Consider the following 21827-nt stretch of genomic DNA (forward strand, 5'->3'; position numbering starts at 1 on the left):
AATTGATTTTCTTTCCCAGTGTACTTGCGCATGCATAAACTTTCATTTTAGCTTTGGAAAACTGCCTTCTCTCAAACTTCAAGTAGACATCAGTTTGGTTTTCTCTTGTCTTTCTGCCTGAGAAAGGGGATTGACAGAGCAGCTTGCTGGGCACCATCCATCCAGCCAAGGGCCACTGAGCACAGCTCAGAGTCCAGGCCAGGGCAAGAGCAGGAATGAGCTGCAGAAGCAGCCATGGAGTGCTGACCAAAGGGAGATGCAATAGAGAGGAAACAAGACCACAAAGAACACCTTCTGTCCCCTATCCATTCCCAAAATGGGCCAGGAAAATAGGCTACACGTGAAAAAGCATGGGATGTCACAAAGGGAATCGGGAGAGATGGGCAGGGATAGAGGAAGAATGAGAGTGATGCCCTGAGAGCTTTGCCACAAAGAAACCCACAGGAATGACACAGGTTCAGGTCAGGTGCCTGCCTGGAATTCCACCAGACCATGATCCAAGCATTCTGCCTCCTCTGACGTTTTTATATCCTGGCAGTTCTTGGATCTCTCATTGCTGGCACTAGAAGGATTCTTTAGATAGGAACGCACAGGGCAGAAGCCAGGAAATAGAGGCTGCAGTGCAGGAAATCAGGACACAGCCCCTACCATTAACTGGGATGGTGCACATTTGACATGAGCTGGTCACAAAATTATGGCTTCCACTAAGGTGCCTGTGGGCCTGAGGCAGGGCAGGACTGCTATAAAAGGCAGCCCAAGTCTCTGCTCTCTCAGCCACTTCTCTCACCTCCTTCTCCTCTTCAGGAATCAGGTGAGTTGGAAGCCTCTTCTCCTCCTGCAGCTGCTGCTGCTGCTTCAAGAGCAGCTCTTGCCTGGCTGGAGGTCTCAGCTGAGAGGGGCTACAAGAGCCCATGGCTGGGAGCTGCTTGTGCTGGGAGAGGGCAGGGGAGAGAAGGTCTTGTGCAGACAGAGAGCGAGGCTGGGACTTGTCTGAGGTGGCTCCTGGGCTTTGAGCTGGGCACTGCAATGGGGGCCAGGAGGTTCCTTGGCTGCAGGGTGTTTGGGTGCTGTGCTGCTTCTCACGTGTCCTCACTTTGTGCTTCTCCCTGCCCTCTGTGCCAGGTGCACCTGTGAGCCCCAGCCATGTCCTGCTGCAAGCCCTGTGACCCTTGCTGCCAACCCGGTGGCCCCTGCCCGCTGGCCAGCAGCTGCAATGAGTGCTGTGTCAGGCAGTGCCAGAGCTCCCACATTGTCATTGAACCCTCCCCTGTGCTGGTGACCCTGCCTGGCCCCATCCTCAGCTCCTTCCCCCAGAACACCGCCGTGGGATCCTCCACCTCTGCTGCTGTTGGCAACATCCTCAGCTGTGGCGGAGTGCCCATCAGCTCTGGGGGCTTTGACATCTCCTGCATCACCAACTGCTATGGCAGCAGTTGTTGTCGTCCCTGCTAAAGCTGCTGCAAACATCCTCAGGCAAGAACCTCCACAACCTCAGAACATGGAGCTGCACTGAAGATGGATCTTTGGAACAATGGATTTGTGCCCTTCATTTACTCCTGTTTCTTTCCACTCTCTTCCCTTCCCTGCCTTTCCTGTCTGCGCCACCCAATGCCAGCCTAGTGGGGCCTGTTTGCCTCCCTCCATCCCTCTGCAGGCCAGGCAAATGGACACCCCCACTGTCCCCCTGCGTCTACTCCTGGTGTCCTCTTTGAGCTGCCTCCTTCTCTTCCTTAGACTCAATAAAGTTCTTTTGCATCCAAACCTGGCCCTCTACTTTCTCCTTCCGTGTTTGGGAACTCTTCCATTCAGCTCACGGCTAAAGCTGGAGGAAGCCGAGGGTGGATGCTCCGTGGTGGCCTTTGCTTTGTGGCTTTCTATTGTAGCTCCCAAACAAACCCCTGGCTTCCCCAAAATAGTGATCATCAGGAGATGATGATGTCAAATGGTGACAGAGAATGGGAAACAGCAGTGCCTGGGGATATTCCACAACCTCCTCTCTTCAAACACCTCCCTCACATTAGTCTTTTGCTCAGCTTCTAAGTTCACAGGCAGAACTGAATAGTTTCACAGGATCAAGTGAGCACGACAGTGGAACCAAAACCAAAAGTATCCTCGCACCATGTTGAAGGCTGCCACTGTTTCCTCTTCTGGATTTGAGAGAGCAAAAACTCCCCCATATTCCAGCATTCACCTCCCAGACACGGATAACAGTTTCTCTCCACATCCCTCATTCTCCATGACAGCATCATTTTCCCACAGCTCCTGGACAATGAGGCAAAGGCCTCTGTGGTCAGGGGCCTTCCCCATCCCCACAGAGTCACCCGAACCCTGTCATATCAACCCTTCTCCATGAGTCAGGAGCAAGGACCCTGGGCAACAGCTGAGGGCCCCAAGGCTGCCTGGAGGTGGCATCACAGGCATGGCCTGGGTTTGGGATTGTCCTTGAGAGATGTGGGTGCTGTGGCCCTGTCCAGGCTCCTGCAGAGAAGGAACTGGGGGCTGAGTGTGTGTCAGTGGCTGGCACTGCTGGGCAGGGAAGGCCCTACAGGCCGTGCAATGGCTGGGCTGAGAGCTCAGCTCAGGCCCAGCTGTGCACACACAGCCAGGGCACTGACACACTGCCAGCCTGGCCAGGTGTGCTCAGAGATGAGCCCAGAGCACAGAGCCCAGCACACGGGCACAGGCACACGGCCAGGGCGCTGCACACAAGGGCCCTGCCCTGTGCACAACCATCCCCGTGCAGGCCAGAGGCTCTCAGGGGCTGTTCCCAGCAGGGCACAAGCACAGGCATGTGCAGACACTGGCACACACTGGGGCCACAGCCACACTGCCACACACATGTCTGTGGGGGAGCACATGGGGCAGAGGCCTGAGGAAGGGATGGGACTGAGGAGATGCTGGGGAGCTCCCAGCCAGAGCAGATTCTGGCAACACCAAGCAGGACAGAAGCTCAGGCAGCACTGCTACAGGAGTCTCATGCACTGTGAAGGACGAGGAGGAAGGCAAAGAGGTTTTACCTCAAAGGCAAGGCATGAAGGAGAGCTGTTGGCTGATGAGCCAAAGACTGGAGGCCTGGGAGAAGATGAGGCACTTCCAGTCAGAAGGAACATGAAATATCCCAAAGAATGCCTCAGGCAGCCAACACCTCCTTCCTTGTGATCCTTTCTGCACCTAGTTCATGTCTCTTACCCACACGGACACATCCTTGGGCCCTGGAATCATGGAATCTTGCATACCAGCACTCAGAAGAAGTGTCCCTGAGGGATTGGGAATGAGGTAAGCCAGGAAACGCAAAGTCATTGTAGAGGGAAAATCCAACTCATGCCATTCCATTCCCAGAGATCTTTCCATTCATTTGGGATCATGCAGGAATATCGTCACCTACACAGCACAAACTGTGGGCCCTGAGGCACTGTGGGGCCAGGATAAAAGGCAGCCCAACTGGGGGCTCTCTCCACCTCTCCTGTCACCTCCTGCTCCTTGGGAACCAGGTGAGTTGGAAGCCCCTTTCTCCTGCACCCTGTGCATGGCAGCATTGACCTTTGTGGCCCTTGTTGCTGCTCCTTGTCCTTCTGGGGCTGTTCTGCAATGGTGCTGGTGGGGGCAGAGGGGAGAGCGTGTGTTCTGTGCAGAGGCTGAGGCTGGGCTGAGGTGCTGATTTTCCTCCAGGTTAGGCAGGAGCAGAGCTGGGCCTGGCTGAGCTGGGCAGGAGCGTGCTGGGCTGAGGCAAAGGATGCCCAGGTTGGGGCTGGCCAGGCTGGAGCTGTGCAGGCAGCAGGGGCCTTGTGCTGCTGGGGGTGCCTTGCGGGCTGTGTCTGAGGTGTGCGTGTGCTCTGCTTCCTCCCTGCCCTCTGTGCCAGGTGCAGCGCCAGGCTCCAGACATGTCCTGCTCTGAGAAGTGCCAGCAGTGCCGGCCCTGTGAGCCTTGCTGCCAGCCCGGTGGCCCCTGCCCGCTGGCCAGCAGCTGCAATGAGTGCTGTGTCAGGCAGTGCCAGAGCTCCCACGTTGTCATCCAGCCGCCTGCTGTGCTGGTGACCCTGCCTGGGCCCATCCTCAGCTCCTCCCCACAGAACACCGCCGTGGGATCCTCCACCTCTGCTGCTGTTGGCAGCATCCTCAGCTCTGAGGGAGTGCCCATCAGCTCTGGGGGCTTTGACATCTCCTGCATCACCAACTGCTATGGTGGCAGCAGATGCTGTCGTCCCTGCTAAAGATGGTGCCGCCAACATCCTCAGGCAAGAACCTCCAAGAGCTTGGATCATGGTGATGGAATGATGGCAGAACTTAACACATTGGGTTTAGGCCATCAGACAATTGCTTCCGTCTTCTCCTCTTCTCTTTTTTCTCTTCCCTTCCTTTCCTGTCACCACTACTCAATGCCTGCCTAGTGGGTCCGGCTGGCTTCCTTCCCTTGGCAGCCCATGACATCAGACATCCCTGCTGCATATTCGTGGCTGCCCTTGGGGGCCCTCTCTGAGCCTTCTGCTCCACTTCTTTTGACTCAATAAAGTTCCTTTTGCATTCAAACCTTGGCCTCTGATTCCTCCTTCTTTATCTGACAACTCCGCCAGTTTGCTTACTGGAAAAAGGGTGGAGGAAGCACAGTGTTGCAACTCCTGCAGCGCAATTTGTTACTCTTGCCTTCAAACCGGCAAAGATATCCTCTCTCTGTGAGTTCAGTGAGGCATAGAAACAACATGTCCAGGAAGGCTTTAGATTCCTCAGCCCTGCATGGGTGCAACACCAGTCTGGACACAACTTGGAGCAAGTGTGTGGTTTAAACACAACTGGTTTAGTGAGTGCCCAAATGCTGAGGAAAGGAGGATGGGAAAGAAATGGTCTTGAAGTTGCCTTCCAGCCCAAACCATTTTTAAGGAAATCTGCTTTCTCAGAGGCATCAGCAGCGGGACAAATGTGCTCAGTGCTGGGCAGCGCTGAGTGCCCTTTGGACACAGCTGGAGCTGACTCAGTCACAGCTGGCTGGAGCCACTGGACTCTTCTCACAGAGCCCATTCCTGCAGCCTTAGGTACAAAGTGTGCCATCAGGAGCAACCATGACGCAGGAAGAAGCCCTGCTTCCTGGGAAATTGCCAGCCATCACTTCCTGAGGGAAGGAGGCCATAAATTGATTTTCTTTCCCAGTGTACTTGCGCATGCATAAACTTTCATTTTAGCTTTGGAAAACTGCCTTCTCTCAAACTTCAAGTAGACATCAGTTTGGTTTTCTCTTGTCTTTCTGCCTGAGAAAGGGGATTGACAGAGCAGCTTGCTGGGCACCATCCATCCAGCCAAGGGCCACTGAGCACAGCTCAGAGTCCAGGCCAGGGCAAGAGCAGGAATGAGCTGCAGAAGCAGCCATGGAGTGCTGACCAAAGGGAGATGCAATAGAGAGGAAACAAGACCACAAAGAACACCTTCTGTCCCCTATCCATTCCCAAAATGGGCCAGGAAAATAGGCTACACGTGAAAAAGCATGGGATGTCACAAAGGGAATCGGGAGAGATGGGCAGGGATAGAGGAAGAATGAGAGTGATGCCCTGAGAGCTTTGCCACAAAGAAACCCACAGGAATGACACAGGTTCAGGTCAGGTGCCTGCCTGGAATTCCACCAGACCATGATCCAAGCATTCTGCCTCCTCTGACGTTTTTATATCCTGGCAGTTCTTGGATCTCTCATTGCTGGCACTAGAAGGATTCTTTAGATAGGAACGCACAGGGCAGAAGCCAGGAAATAGAGGCTGCAGTGCAGGAAATCAGGACACAGCCCCTACCATTAACTGGGATGGTGCACATTTGACATGAGCTGGTCACAAAATTATGGCTTCCACTAAGGTGCCTGTGGGCCTGAGGCAGGGCAGGACTGCTATAAAAGGCAGCCCAAGTCTCTGCTCTCTCAGCCACTTCTCTCACCTCCTTCTCCTCTTCAGGAATCAGGTGAGTTGGAAGCCTCTTCTCCTCCTGCAGCTGCTGCTGCTGCTTCAAGAGCAGCTCTTGCCTGGCTGGAGGTCTCAGCTGAGAGGGGCTACAAGAGCCCATGGCTGGGAGCTGCTTGTGCTGGGAGAGGGCAGGGGAGAGAAGGTCTTGTGCAGACAGAGAGCGAGGCTGGGACTTGTCTGAGGTGGCTCCTGGGCTTTGAGCTGGGCACTGCAATGGGGGCCAGGAGGTTCCTTGGCTGCAGGGTGTTTGGGTGCTGTGCTGCTTCTCACGTGTCCTCACTTTGTGCTTCTCCCTGCCCTCTGTGCCAGGTGCACCTGTGAGCCCCAGCCATGTCCTGCTGCAGGCCCTGTGACCCTTGCTGCCAACCCGGTGGCCCCTGCCCGCTGGCCAGCAGCTGCAATGAGTGCTGTGTCAGGCAGTGCCAGAGCTCCCACATTGTCATTGAACCCTCCCCTGTGCTGGTGACCCTGCCTGGCCCCATCCTCAGCTCCTTCCCCCAGAACACCGCCGTGGGATCCTCCACCTCTGCTGCTGTTGGCAACATCCTCAGCTGTGGCGGAGTGCCCATCAGCTCTGGGGGCTTTGACATCTCCTGCATCACCAACTGCTATGGCAGCAGTTGTTGTCGTCCCTGCTAAAGCTGCTGCAAACATCCTCAGGCAAGAACCTCCACAACCTCAGAACATGGAGCTGCACTGAAGATGGATCTTTGGAACAATGGATTTGTGCCCTTCATTTACTCCTGTTTCTTTCCACTCTCTTCCCTTCCCTGCCTTTCCTGTCTGCACCACCCAATGCCAGCCTAGTGGGGCCTGTTTGCCTCCCTCCATCCCTCTGCAGGCCAGGCAAATGGACACCCCCACTGTCCCCCTGCGTCTACTCCTGGTGTCCTCTTTGAGCTGCCTCCTTCTCTTCCTTAGACTCAATAAAGTTCTTTTGCATCCAAACCTGGCCCTCTACTTTCTCCTTCCGTGTTTGGGAACTCTTCCATTCAGCTCACGGCTAAAGCTGGAGGAAGCCGAGGGTGGATGCTCCGTGGTGGCCTTTGCTTTGTGGCTTTCTATTGTAGCTCCCAAACAAACCCCTGGCTTCCCCAAAATAGTGATCATCAGGAGATGATGATGTCAAATGGTGACAGAGAATGGGAAACAGCAGTGCCTGGGGATATTCCACAACCTCCTCTCTTCAAACACCTCCCTCACATTAGTCTTTTGCTCAGCTTCTAAGTTCACAGGCAGAACTGAATAGTTTCACAGGATCAAGTGAGCACGACAGTGGAACCAAAACCAAAAGTATCCTCGCACCATGTTGAAGGCTGCCACTGTTTCCTCTTCTGGATTTGAGAGAGCAAAAACTCCCCCATATTCCAGCATTCACCTCCCAGACACGGATAACAGTTTCTCTCCACATCCCTCATTCTCCATGACAGCATCATTTTCCCACAGCTCCTGGACAATGAGGCAAAGGCCTCTGTGGTCAGGGGCCTTCCCCATCCCCACAGAGTCACCCGAACCCTGTCATATCAACCCTTCTCCATGAGTCAGGAGCAAGGACCCTGGGCAACAGCTGAGGGCCCCAAGGCTGCCTGGAGGTGGCATCACAGGCATGGCCTGGGTTTGGGATTGTCCTTGAGAGATGTGGGTGCTGTGGGCCTGTCCAGGCTCCTGCAGAGAAGCAACTGGGGGCTGAGTGTGTGTCAGTGGCTGGCACTGCTGGGCAGGGAAGGCCCTACAGGCCGTGCAATGGCTGGGCTGAGAGCTCAGCTCAGGCCCAGCTGTGCACACACAGCCAGGGCACTGACACACTGCCAGCCTGGCCAGGTGTGCTCAGAGATGAGCCCAGAGCACAGAGCCCAGCACACGGGCACAGGCACACGGCCAGGGCGCTGCACACAAGGGCCCTGCCCTGTGCACAACCATCCCCGTGCAGGCCAGAGGCTCTCAGGGGCTGTTCCCAGCAGGGCACAAGCACAGGCATGTGCAGACACTGGCACACACTGGGGCCACAGCCACACTGCCACACACATGTCTGTGGGGGAGCACATGGGGCAGAGGCCTGAGGAAGGGATGGGACTGAGGAGATGCTGGGGAGCTCCCAGCCAGAGCAGATTCTGGCAACACCAAGCAGGACAGAAGCTCAGGCAGCACTGCTACAGGAGTCTCATGCACTGTGAAGGACGAGGAGGAAGGCAAAGAGGTTTTACCTCAAAGGCAAGGCATGAAGGAGAGCTGTTGGCTGATGAGCCAAAGACTGGAGGCCTGGGAGAAGATGAGGCACTTCCAGTCAGAAGGAACATGAAATATCCCAAAGAATGCCTCAGGCAGCCAACACCTCCTTCCTTGTGATCCTTTCTGCACCTAGTTCATGTCTCTTACCCACACGGACACATCCTTGGGCCCTGGAATCATGGAATCTTGCATACCAGCACTCAGAAGAAGTGTCCCTGAGGGATTGGGAATGAGGTAAGCCAGGAAACGCAAAGTCATTGTAGAGGGAAAATCCAACTCATGCCATTCCATTCCCAGAGATCTTTCCATTCATTTGGGATCATGCAGGAATATCGTCACCTACACAGCACAAACTGTGGGCCCTGAGGCACTGTGGGGCCAGGATAAAAGGCAGCCCAAGTGGGGGCTCTCTCCACCTCTCCTGTCACCTCCTGCTCCTTGGGAACCAGGTGAGTTGGAAGCCCCTTTCTCCTGCACCCTGTGCATGGCAGCATTGACCTTTGTGGCCCTTGTTGCTGCTCCTTGTCCTTCTGGGGCTGTTCTGCAATGGTGCTGGTGGGGGCAGAGGGGAGAGCGTGTGTTCTGTGCAGAGGCTGAGGCTGGGCTGAGGTGCTGATTTTCCTCCAGGTTAGGCAGGAGCAGAGCTGGGCCTGGCTGAGCTGGGCAGGAGCGTGCTGGGCTGAGGCAAAGGATGCCCAGGTTGGGGCTGGCCAGGCTGGAGCTGTGCAGGCAGCAGGGGCCTTGTGCTGCTGGGGGTGCCTTGCGGGCTGTGTCTGAGGTGTGCGTGTGCTCTGCTTCCTCCCTGCCCTCTGTGCCAGGTGCAGCGCCAGGCTCCAGACATGTCCTGCTCTGAGAAGTGCCAGCAGTGCCGGCCCTGTGAGCCTTGCTGCCAGCCCGGTGGCCCCTGCCCGCTGGCCAGCAGCTGCAATGAGTGCTGTGTCAGGCAGTGCCAGAGCTCCCACGTTGTCATTCAGCCGCCTGCTGTGCTGGTGACCCTGCCTGGGCCCATCCTCAGCTCCTCCCCCCAGAACACCGCCGTGGGATCCTCCACCTCTGCTGCTGTTGGCAGCATCCTCAGCTCTGAGGGAGTGCCCATCAGCTCTGGGGGCTTTGACATCTCCTGCATCACCAACTGCTATGGTGGCAGCAGATGCTGTCGTCCCTGCTAAAGATGGTGCCGCCAACATCCTCAGGCAAGAACCTCCAAGAGCTTGGATCATGGTGATGGAATGATGGCAGAACTTAACACATTGGGTTTAGGCCATCAGACAATTGCTTCCGTCTTCTCCTCTTCTCTTTTTTCTCTTCCCTTCCTTTCCTGTCACCACTACTCAATGCCTGCCTAGTGGGTCCGGCTGGCTTCCTTCCCTTGGCAGCCCATGACATCAGACATCCCTGCTGCATATTCGTGGCTGCCCTTGGGGGCCCTCTCTGAGCCTTCTGCTCCACTTCTTTTGACTCAATAAAGTTCCTTTTGCATTCAAACCTTGGCCTCTGATTCCTCCTTCTTTATCTGACAACTCCGCCAGTTTGCTTACTGGAAAAAGGGTGGAGGAAGCACAGTGTTGCAACTCCTGCAGCGCAATTTGTTACTCTTGCCTTCAAACCGGCAAAGATATCCTCTCTCTGTGAGTTCAGTGAGGCATAGAAACAACATGTCCAGGAAGGCTTTAGATTCCTCAGCCCTGCATGGGTGCAACACCAGTCTGGACACAACTTGGAGCAAGTGTGTGGTTTAAACACAACTGGTTTAGTGAGTGCCCAAATGCTGAGGAAAGGAGGATGGGAAAGAAATGGTCTTGAAGTTGCCTTCCAGCCCAAACCATTTTTAAGGAAATCTGCTTTCTCAGAGGCATCAGCAGCGGGACAAATGTGCTCAGTGCTGGGCAGCGCTGAGTGCCCTTTGGACACAGCTGGAGCTGACTCAGTCACAGCTGGCTGGAGCCACTGGACTCTTCTCACAGAGCCCATTCCTGCAGCCTTAGGTACAAAGTGTGCCATCAGGAGCAACCATGACGCAGGAAGAAGCCCTGCTTCCTGGGAAATTGCCAGCCATCACTTCCTGAGGGAAGGAGGCCATAAATTGATTTTCTTTCCCAGTGTACTTGCGCATGCATAAACTTTCATTTTAGCTTTGGAAAACTGCCTTCTCTCAAACTTCAAGTAGACATCAGTTTGGTTTTCTCTTGTCTTTCTGCCTGAGAAAGGGGATTGACAGAGCAGCTTGCTGGGCACCATCCATCCAGCCAAGGGCCACTGAGCACAGCTCAGAGTCCAGGCCAGGGCAAGAGCAGGAATGAGCTGCAGAAGCAGCCATGGAGTGCTGACCAAAGGGAGATGCAATAGAGAGGAAACAAGACCACAAAGAACACCTTCTGTCCCCTATCCATTCCCAAAATGGGCCAGGAAAATAGGCTACACGTGAAAAAGCATGGGATGTCACAAAGGGAATCGGGAGAGATGGGCAGGGATAGAGGAAGAATGAGAGTGATGCCCTGAGAGCTTTGCCACAAAGAAACCCACAGGAATGACACAGGTTCAGGTCAGGTGCCTGCCTGGAATTCCACCAGACCATGATCCAAGCATTCTGCCTCCTCTGACGTTTTTATATCCTGGCAGTTCTTGGATCTCTCATTGCTGGCACTAGAAGGATTCTTTAGATAGGAACGCACAGGGCAGAAGCCAGGAAATAGAGGCTGCAGTGCAGGAAATCAGGACACAGCCCCTACCATTAACTGGGATGGTGCACATTTGACATGAGCTGGTCACAAAATTATGGCTTCCACTAAGGTGCCTGTGGGCCTGAGGCAGGGCAGGACTGCTATAAAAGGCAGCCCAAGTCTCTGCTCTCTCAGCCACTTCTCTCACCTCCTTCTCCTCTTCAGGAATCAGGTGAGTTGGAAGCCTCTTCTCCTCCTGCAGCTGCTGCTGCTGCTTCAAGAGCAGCTCTTGCCTGGCTGGAGGTCTCAGCTGAGAGGGGCTACAAGAGCCCATGGCTGGGAGCTGCTTGTGCTGGGAGAGGGCAGGGGAGAGAAGGTCTTGTGCAGACAGAGAGCGAGGCTGGGACTTGTCTGAGGTGGCTCCTGGGCTTTGAGCTGGGCACTGCAATGGGGGCCAGGAGGTTCCTTGGCTGCAGGGTGTTTGGGTGCTGTGCTGCTTCTCACGTGTCCTCACTTTGTGCTTCTCCCTGCCCTCTGTGCCAGGTGCACCTGTGAGCCCCAGCCATGTCCTGCTGCAGGCCCTGTGACCCTTGCTGCCAACCCGGTGGCCCCTGCCCGCTGGCCAGCAGCTGCAATGAGTGCTGTGTCAGGCAGTGCCAGAGCTCCCACATTGTCATTGAACCCTCCCCTGTGCTGGTGACCCTGCCTGGCCCCATCCTCAGCTCCTTCCCCCAGAACACCGCCGTGGGATCCTCCACCTCTGCTGCTGTTGGCAACATCCTCAGCTGTGGCGGAGTGCCCATCAGCTCTGGGGGCTTTGACATCTCCTGCATCACCAACTGCTATGGCAGCAGTTGTTGTCGCCCCTGCTAAAGCTGCTGCAAACATCCTCAGGCAAGAACCTCCACAACCTCAGAACATGGAGCTGCACTGAAGATGGATCTTTGGAACAATGGATTTGTGCCCTTCATTTACTCCTGTTTCTTTCCACTCTCTTCCCTTCCCTGCCTTTCCTGTCTGCACCACCCAATGCCAGCCTAGTGGGGCCTGTTTGCCTCCCTCCATCCCTCTGCAGGCCAGGCAAATGGACACCCCCACTGTCCCCCTGCGTCTACTCCTGGTGTCCTCTTTGAGCTGCCTCCTTCTCTTCCTTTGACTCAATAAAGTTCTTTTGCATCCAAACCTGGCCCTCTACTTTCTCCTTCCGTGTTTGGGAACTCTTCCATTCAGCTCACGGCTAAAGCTGGAGGAAGCCGAGGGTGGATGCTCCGTGGTGGCCTTTGCTTTGTGGCTTTCTATTGTAGCTCCCAAACAAACCCCTGGCTTCCCCAAAATAGTGATCATCAGGAGATGATGATGTCAAATGGTGACAGAGAATGGGAAACAGCAGTGCCTGGGGATATTCCACAACCTCCTCTCTTCAAACACCTCCCTCACATTAGTCTTTTGCTCAGCTTCTAAGTTCACAGGCAGATCTGAATGCTTTCACAGGATCAAGTGAGCACGACAGTGGAACCAAAACCAAAAGTATCCTCGCACCATGTTGAAGGCTGCCACTGTTTCCTCTTCTGGATTTGAGAGAGCAAAAACTCGCCCATATTCCAGCATTCACCTCCCAGACACGGATAACAGTTTCTCTCCACATCCCTCATTCTCCATGACAGCATCATTTTCCCACAGCTCCTGGACAATGAGGCAAAGGCCTCTGTGGTCAGGGGCCTCCCCCATCCCCACAGAGTCACCCGAACCCTGTCATATCAACCCTTCTCCATGAGTCGGGAACAAGGAACCTGGGCAACAGCTGAGGGCCCCAAGGCTGCCTGGAGGTGGCATCACAGGCATGGCCTGGGTTTGGGATTGTCCTTGAGAGATGTGGGTGCTGTGGCCCTGTCCAGGCTCCTGCAGAGAAGCAACTGCGGGCTGAGTGTGTGTCAGTGGCTGGCATTGCTGGGCAGGGAAGGCCCTACAGGCCGTGCAATGGCTGGGCTGAGAGCTCAGCTCAGGCCCAGCTGTGCACACACAGCCAGGGCACTGACACACTGCCAGCCTGGCCAGGTGTGCTCAGAGATGAGCCCAGAGCACAGAGCCCAGCACACGGGCACAGGCACACGGCCAGGGCGCTGCACACAAGGGCCCTGCCCTGTGCACAACCATCCCCGTGCAGGCCAGAGGCTCTCAGGGGCTGTTCCCAGCAGGGCACAAGCACAGGCATGTGCAGACACTGGCACACACTGGGGCCACAGCCACACTGCCACACACATGTCTGTGGGGGAGCACATGGGGCAGAGGCCTGAGGAAGGGATGGGACTGAGGAGATGCTGGGGAGCTCCCAGCCAGAGCAGATTCTGGCAACACCAAGCAGGACAGAAGCTCAGGCAGCACTGCTACAGGAGTCTCATGCACAGTGAAGGATGAGGAGGAAGGCAAAGAGGTTTTACTTCAAAGGCAAGGCATGAAGGAGAGCTGTTGGCTGATGAGCCAAAGACTGGAGGCCTGGGAGAAGATGAGGCACTTCCAGTCAGCAGGAACATGAAATATCCCAAAGAATGCCTCAGGCAGCCAACACCTCCTTCCTTGTGATCCTTTCTGCACCTAGTTCATGTCTCTTACCCACACGGACACATCCTTGGCCCCAGGAATCATGGAATCTTGCATACCAGCGCTCAGATGAAGTGTCCCTGAGGGATTGGGAATGAGGTAAGCCAGGAAACGCAAAGTCATTGTAGAGGGAAAATCCAACTCATGCCATTCCATTCCCAGAGATCTTTCCATTCATTTGGGATCATGCAGGAATATCGTCACCTACACAGCACAAACTGTGGGCCCTGAGGCACTGTGGGGCCAGGATAAAAGGCAGCCCAACTGGGGGCTCTCTCCACCTCTCCTGTCACCTCCTGCTCCTTGGGAACCAGGTGAGTTGGAAGCCCCTTTCTCCGGCACCCAGTGCATGGCAGCATTGACCTTTCTGGCCCTTGTTGCTGCTCCTTGTCCTTCTGGGGCTGTTCTGCAATGGTGCTGGTGGGGGCAGAGGGGAGAGCGTGTGTTCTGTCCACAGGCTGGGCTGAGGTGCTGATTTTCCTCCAGGTTAGGCAGGAGCAGAGCTGGGCCTGGCTGAGCTGGGCAGGAGCGTGCTGGGCTGAGGCAAAGGATGCCCAGGTTGGGGCTGGCCAGGCTGGAGCTGTGCAGGCAGCAGGGGCCTTGTGCTGCTGGGGGTGCCTTGCGGGCTGTGTCTGAGGTGTGCGTGTGCTCTGCTTCCTCCCTGCCCTCTGTGCCAGGTGCAGCGCCAGGCTCCAGACATGTCCTGCTCTGAGAAGTGCCAGCAGTGCCGGCCCTGTGAGCCTTGCTGCCAGCCCGGTGGCCCCTGCCTGCTGGGCAGCAGCTGCAATGAGTGCTGTGTCAGGCAGTGCCAGAGCTCCCACGTTGTCATTCAGCCGCCTGCTGTGCTGGTGACCCTGCCTGGGCCCATCCTCAGCTCCTCCCCCCAGAACACCGCCGTGGGATCCTCCACCTCTGCTGCTGTTGGCAGCATCCTCAGCTCTGAGGGAGTGCCCATCAGCTCTGGGGGCTTTGACAACTCCTGCATCACCAACTGCTATGGTGGCAGCAGATGCTGTCGTCCCTGCTAAAGATTGTGCCGCCAACATCCTCAGGCAAGAACCTCCAAGAGCTTGGATCATGGTGATGGAATGATGGCAGAACTTAACACATTGGGTTTAGGCCATCAGACAATTGCTTCCGTCTTCTCCTCTTCTCTTTTTTCTCTTCCCTTCCTTTCCTGTCACCACTACTCAATGCCTGCCTAGTGGGTCCGGCTGGCTTCCTTCCCTTGGCAGCCCATGACATCAGACATCCCTGCTGCATATTCGTGGCTGCTCTTGGGGGCCCTCTCTGAGCCTTCTGCTCCACTTCTTTTGACTCAATAAAGTTCCTTTTGCATTCAAACCTTGGCCTCTGATTCCTCCTTCTTTATCTGACAACTCCGCCAGTTTGCTTACTGGAAAAAGGGTGGAGGAAGCACAGTGTTGCAACTCCTGCAGTGCAATTTGTTACTCTTGCCTTCAAACCGGCAAAGATATCCTCTCTCTGTGAGTTCGGTGAGGCATAGAAACAACATGTCCAGGAAGGCTTTAGATTCCTCAGCCCTGCATGGGTGCAACACCAGTCTGGACACAACTTGGAGCAAGTGTGTGGTTTAAACACAACTGGTTTAGTGAGTGCCCAAATGCTGAGGAAAGGAGGATGGGAAAGAAATGGTCTTGAAGTTGCCTTCCAGCCCAAACCATTTTTAAGGAAATCTGCTTTCTCAGAGGCATCAGCAGTGGGACAAATGTGCTCAGTGCTGGGCAGCGCTGAGTGCCCTTTGGACACAGCTGGAGCTGACTCAGTCACAGCTGGCTGGAGCCACTGGACTCTTCTCACAGAGCCCATTCCTGCAGCCTTAGGTACAAAGTGTGCCATCAGGAGCAACCATGACGCAGGAAGAAGCCCTGCTTCCTGGGAAATTGCCAGCCATCACTTCCTGAGGGAAGGAGGCCATAAATTGATTTTCTTTCCCAATGTACTTGCGCATGCATAAACTTTCATTTTAGCTTTGGAAAACTGCCTTCTCTCAAACTTCAAGTAGACATCAGTTTGGTTTTCTCTTGTCTTTCTGCCTGAGAAAGGGGATTGACAGAGCAGCTTGCTGGGCACCATCCATCCAGCCAAGGGCCACTGAGCACAGCTCAGAGTCCAGCCCAGGGCAAGAGCAGGAATGAGCTGCAGAAGCAGCCATGGAGTGCTGACCAAAGGGAGATGCAATAGAGAGGAAACAAGACCAAAAAGAACACCTTCTGTCCCCGATCCATTCCCAAAATGGGCCAGGAAAATAGGCTACACGTGAAAAAGCATGGGATGTCACAAAGGGAATCGGGAGAGATGGGCAGGGATAGAGGAAGAATGAGAGTGATGCCCTGAGAGCTTTGCCACAAAGAAATCCACAGGAATGACACAGGTTCAGGTCATGAGCCTGCCTGGAATGCCACCAGACCATGATCCAAGCATTCTGCCTCCTCTGACGTGTTCATATCCTGGAAGTTCTTGGATCTCTCATTGCTGGCACTAGAAGGATTCTTTAGATAGGAACGCACAGGGCAGAAGCCAGGAAATAGAGGCTGCAGTGCAGGAAATCAGGACACAGCCCCTACCATTAACTGGGATGGTGCACATTTGACATGAGCTGGTCACAAAATTATGGCTTCCACTAAGGTGCCTGTGGGCCTGAGGCAGGGCAGGACTGCTATAAAAGGCAGCCCAAGTCTCTGCCCTCCCATCCCCTTCTCTCACCTCCTTCTCCTCCTCAGGAATCAGGTGAGTGGGAAGCCTCTTCTCCTCCTGCAGCTGCTGCTGCTGCTTCAAGAGCAGCTCTTGCCTGGCTGGAGGTCTCAGCTGAGAGGGGCTACAAGAGCCCAGGGCTGGGAGCTGCTTGTGCTGGGAGAGGGCAGGGGAGAGAAGGTCTTGTGCAGACAGAGAGAGGCTGGGACTTGTCTGAGGTGGCTCCTGGGCTTTTAGCTGGGCACTGCAATGTGGGCCCGGAGGTGCCTTGGCTGCAGGGTGTTTGGGAGCTGTGCTGCTTCTCACGTGTCCTCACTTTGTGCTTCTCCCTGCCCTCTGTGCCAGGTGCACCTGTGAGCCCCAGCCATGTCCTGCTGCAAGCCCTGTGACCCTTGCTGCCAACCCGGTGGGCCCTGCCCGCTGGCCAGCAGCTGCAATGAGTGCTGTGTCAGGCAGTGCCAGAGCTCCCACGTTGTCATTGAACCCTCCCCTGTGCTGGTGACCCTGCCTGGCCCCATCCTCAGCTCCTTCCCCCAGAACACCGCCGTGGGATCCTCCACCTCTGCTGCTGTTGGCAACATCCTCAGCTCTGGCGGAGTGCCCATCAGCTCTGGGGGCTTTGACATCTCCTGCATCACCAACTGCTATGGCAGCAGTTGTTGTCGCCCCTGCTAAAGCTGCTGCAAACATCCTCAGGCAAGAACCTCCACAACCTCAGAACATGGAGCTGCACTGAAGATGGATCTTTGGAACAATGGATTTGTGCCCTTCATTTACTGCTGTTTCTTTCCACTCTCTTCCCTTCCCTGCCTTTCCTGTCTGCACCACCCAATGCCAGCCTAGTGGGACCTGTTTGCCTCCCTCCATCCCTCTGCAGGCCAGGCAAATGGACACCCCCACTGTCCCCCTGCGTCTACTCCTGGTGTCCTCTTTGAGCTGCCTCCTTCTCTTCCTTAGACTCAATAAAGTTCTTTTGCATCCAAACCTGGCCCTCTACTTTCTCCTTCCGTTTGTGGAAACTCTTCCATTCAGCTCACGGCTAAAGCTGGGGGAAGCCGAGGGTGGATACTCCCTGGTGGAGTCACTTTACTTTGTGCCTTTTCTATTGGACCTCACAAACAAATCCCTGGCTTCCCCAAAATAATGATCATCACAAAAAGTTGATGTCAAATGGTGACAGAGGATGGGAAACAGCAGTGCCTGGGGATATTCCACAACCTCCTCTCTTCAAACACCTCCCTCACATTAGTCTTTTGCTCAGCTTCTAAGTTCACAGGCAGAGCTGAATGCTTTCAGAGGATCATGTGAACACGACAATGGAACCAAAACCAAAAGTATCCTCGCACCATGTTGAGGGCTGCCACTGTTTCCTCTTCTGGATTTGAGAGAGCAAAAACTCCCCCATATTCCAGCCTTCACCCCCCAGACACGGATAACAGTTTCTCTCCACATCCCTCAATTTTATTGACAGCATCATTTTCCCACAGCTCCTGGAATATGGGGCAAAGGCCTCTGTGGTCAGGGGACTCCCCCATCCCCACAGACTCTCCAGAACTCTGCCACATCAATTCTTCTCCATGAGTCGGGAACAAGGACCCTGGGAAACATCTGAGGGCCCCAAGGCTGCCTGGAGGCACCACCAAAGGGATGGCCTGGGTTTGGGATTGTCCTTGAGAGATGTGGGTGCTGTGGCCCTGTCCAGGCTCCTGCAGAGAAGGAACTGGGGGCTGAGTGTGTGTCAGTGCCTGGGCACCGGCTGGATCCTCCACCACTGCTGCTTTTGGCAGCATCCTTAGCTCTGACAGGGTTCCCATCAACCCAGGGAACTTTTACATCTCCTGCATCATCAGATGCCGCATTTGCAGCCGGAGATGCCTGTCTTACTAAAGACTCCAGTGAAAGATCAGAAAAGGAGCTGATATGATGATTCCAGACTCCAAACAAGGATATTGTGTGGCCATGGCTGAACATGTGCCTCCTGTTCTTCAAAAGGAAAGTTCTTCAGAATGGTCCTGCCTAGACACTCTGAAAACATGGTCCATGCTTCTAATTCCTTTCCACTGTTTTCTCCTTTCCCACTTTTTCCTTTTTTATTTATTTTCTGCTTTTTTCAGCTTTGATCCTTATCCTGGATCCTAGACTAGCCTAGGGCAGATTTCCCTCACTTCTCCCTCTGTTGGGACCTGACCTTGGGTTTTCCATGCTGAGTTTTTTCACTCTTGCCTCCTCTCCAAAATTTATATTTCTCTTTAGACTCTTTAAAATCTCCTGCATTCCAGCTTATGGCTGTGTGTGTGTTTTGGGCTGGTTTTACCATGATTAGTCTATTCCCTTATCATCTGCTCCATGCCCCAGAAGTGGTTGCTTCATCTCAAAGGTGGGTCCCAGGGGAGGGAGGAGCATTCAGTTCTTTGGCAGGCTTTTTCAAGCCTCACTCCCCACGTGTCAGGAGTGCTGGGCAGTCTGATTTTTTTCCTTGGTCTGCTTGTTTTTCTGTTAGTTTAGGCAAGAAGGTTTTTTTTTCCCTTCCTGCTTTATCTGCTGTGGAGGACCAAAACCAGGGATTCACCAGGTTCCCATCTGTTTCCCCAAGAAGCTGCATGAAACTTCGGAATTTTTTTCCCCCGAGACAGGAGCCATTGCCATCTTTCTCCTCACCACGTGGCAGCCTGTTGTGTTTTTTTTTTTTCTTTGCCTGGCATTTTGGGTTTTTTTCCTGGTGGGGAGAGGGGAAGGGATGGGGGGAGCAAGGTCTGACAGTTGAATATCTAACATTTATTTACTTTTTCCCATGCTGTGTGGGCACTCTGTCAATAAATGGTTGGGGTTTTCTTCACTTTCATTCACTAGCATTCATTTCTCATTTGTGGAAAATGATTGCTGGAACTATTTTTTTAGACTAAATACTCATTCCAGAGTGTTTTTCACCTAAACTTGCCTCTAAACTGAGACAGTGTGGTCCTTTCCTGTCTGGATCCTCATTAAACATGTCCTGCAAGAAAGGGTGCACCACAAGCACAAAAGCCAAATGACAGCATTGCCCACTGTCCTCTGAGGGGAACAGTGGGAGAAAGAGATTTGCTTCTGCTGGCACACACAGAAATCGGAAAAATGCTGTGTAAATGAAAAACACTAAAGGCACTTCTCATTACCATAATTGTTACAGAACAACAGAGACCTTAACTAGCTTTCAGACGCACCCAGCTGCTGTCTCACTCTCCATCCTTTATGGGTCATGGGAAAGTAACTTGAAAAAGGTTGTGAGTTAAGGTAAAAACAGTGGGATTACTCATCATCACCAGCAGAGGAAAAAACAGGCTTGACTTGGAGAACATTCACCCTATTGTGAGAAACGGGAAAAAAAAGCACTAAAATGCCTTTACTCCATCCCCACCTCTTTTTCTTTCTTTTCCTCTTCTTTGTTCCTGGTTCTTCTATTTCCACCACCCTTAAGGAGCACAGTGGGATGCAGAATGGAGGGTTCCAGTTGGAATGCAAGAGTTTCTTTCTGTGCAATACTGCTGGATCTGCATAAGAAAATGAAGCAGAAATTCATCAGTTTGTCCTAAGTTACATTTTCCTGTCCCAAGGCATGATTGCTAGGCCCTGAGATTCAGTTTTTTGCAGGGGCGGATATAGAAAACCTGGGCTAGAAAACCCAAGGAGTTTGACTCAAAGCTGTTGACTCCTCCAGAGAAACTCTCCTTCATCTTACAGTGGAGCAATACATGAACATGGTGCCTCCAGTTGAAGACATACTTGCAGGAAGATCTCAACCAGGTTGCTGAGCTGTAGAAGTGCATCTTGCATTAGCCCTGACATGAGGAGGCTGTGTCCCATCTTGGTCACCAGCAAGACTGCACCAGAAAGGATTGATTCAGGGATAACAGCCTGCTGAGGCCAGAACGATTTATTGGCCTTTTTCCCTGAATATAAAGCAAGAAAGGAAGGGTGCAGGCGGTGCAGGCTGTGTTTCAGTTCCCTGGACACTTCTCTGTAAGGCCAAAGGCTGCACCATTCAGCGGTAAATTGGCTCATTCTACAAGTGCAACAGGCAGCACTGTGGGGCTCAAGGGCTCACCAGGGGAGAGTCCTCTGGCCATGACCTGCACATGCTCCCAGGATGAGGGTTCCCGAGCTCAGACAGACACATGAGGGCTTACAGATATTGCATGGAGCCAAACAATAATCTGCATGCTCAAATAAGGCCAAGAAGCATCACCAGCTAGGAAATCTGCTGTGGACATACAGCATGTCCCCTCACATGGGAGTCCTTGGGCACGTGGAAGTGAAGCACAAGAGTGATGCCCACTTCCTGACAACTTGGACAAAAAAAACCACACAGGAATGACATGAGTGAACATTACCTGACTATATGGGATGCCACTGACCCTTGATCAGAGTCTTCTGCCTGTGCTGACATCTTTCTGCCATAGAAATTATAGAACCTCTCACCCCAACACTTAGAGAAGTAGCAATTCATATAGGAAAGCATGAGGAATTAGCCAGGAAATGAAAAGGCAGCAGTACAGGAAAACAGGACACAGCCCATACAATTACCTGGACTGGTGCGTATTTGACATGACGTGGTCAGAAAATTAATAGTTCGACTAAGTGTCTCAGGCAGGAGGCAGTGCAGGACTACTATAAAAGGCAGCCCAAGTCTCTGCTCTCTCATCCACTTCTCTCACCTCCTTCTCCTCTTCAGGAATCAGGTGAGTGGGAAGCCTCTTCTCCTCCTCCTGCTTCAAGAGCAGCTCTTGCCTGGCTGGAGGTCTCAGCTGAGAGGGGCTACAAGAGTCCAGGGCCGGGAGCTGCTTGTGCAGGGAGAGGGCAGGGGAGAGAAGGTCTTGTGCAGACAGAGGCTGGGACTTGTCTGAGGTGGCTCCTGGGCCTTGAGCTGGGCACTGCAATGTGGGCCAGGAGGTGCCTGGGCTGCAGGGTGTTTGGGTGCATTGCTGCTTCGCACGTGTCCTCACTTTGTGCTTCTCCCTGCCCTCTGTGCCAGGTGCACCTGTGAGCCCCAGCCATGTCCTGCTGCAGGCCCTGTGACCCTTGCTGCCAGCCCTGTGGCCCCTGCCCGCTGGCCAGCAGCTGCAATGAGTGCTGTGTCAGGCAGTGCCAGAGCTCCCACGTTGTCATTGAACCCTCCCCTGTGCTGGTGACCCTGCCTGGGCCCATCCTCAGCTCCTCCCCCCAGAACACCGCCGTGGGATCCTCCACCTCTGCTGCTGTTGGCAACATCCTCAGCTCTCAGGGAGTGCCCATCAGCTCTGGGGGCTTTGACATCTCCTGCATCACCAACTGCTATGGTGGCAGCAGGTGCCGTCCCTGCTAAAGCTGCTGGCAATGTCTTCTGGCAACAACGCCCAAGCCTTCAAAGCATGGTTTTGGGCAGGAAATAGAGCTTCTGGATATTGTATTTAGAGCTTTGGACCATCATTTCCTTGTTCTATTCTCCTCTCCATTTCTGTCCTGCAATACCCAGGGCAGTCTAGTGTGGACATGCCATCCTTCCTAACATGGCAGAGCACTGCAAAGAACACCACATGGGAGCTCCACCTTAGTGGCTGCTCCAGGTACTCTCTGTGAGCCATCTCCGTTTCTTCTTTCAATTTATTAAAACTGTGTTGCATTCAAGCCTTGGTCTCCGTGTTGTCTGTTGTTCTGGGGCAATTCCTCCAGTTTG

The 21827-nt window shown here is 53.9% G+C and overlaps 1 protein-coding gene and 3 pseudogenes across 1 annotated transcript; all 4 read left to right on the forward strand.

Moving 5' to 3' along the window:
* Window positions 1–675: 675 nt before the first annotated feature.
* Window positions 676–1452, forward strand: LOC136567381 (feather keratin Cos1-2-like; annotated as a pseudogene).
* Window positions 1453–5798: 4346 nt separating this feature from the next.
* On the forward strand, window positions 5799–6575 carry LOC136567386 (feather keratin Cos1-2-like; annotated as a pseudogene).
* A 4346-nt stretch (window positions 6576–10921) lies between these two features.
* Window positions 10922–11698, forward strand: LOC136567352 (feather keratin Cos1-2-like; annotated as a pseudogene).
* A 9469-nt stretch (window positions 11699–21167) lies between these two features.
* LOC136567236 (feather keratin Cos1-2-like) lies at window positions 21168–21476 on the forward strand. Its single transcript, XM_066566750.1, has one exon. The coding sequence runs from the start codon at window positions 21168–21170 to the stop codon at window positions 21474–21476; it is 309 nt and encodes a 102-aa protein (XP_066422847.1).
* The last annotated feature ends 351 nt before the right edge of the window (window positions 21477–21827 follow it).

This window comes from Molothrus aeneus, chromosome 28, assembly GCF_037042795.1.
Source record: "Molothrus aeneus isolate 106 chromosome 28, BPBGC_Maene_1.0, whole genome shotgun sequence".
Lineage (NCBI taxonomy): Eukaryota > Metazoa > Chordata > Aves > Passeriformes > Icteridae > Molothrus > Molothrus aeneus.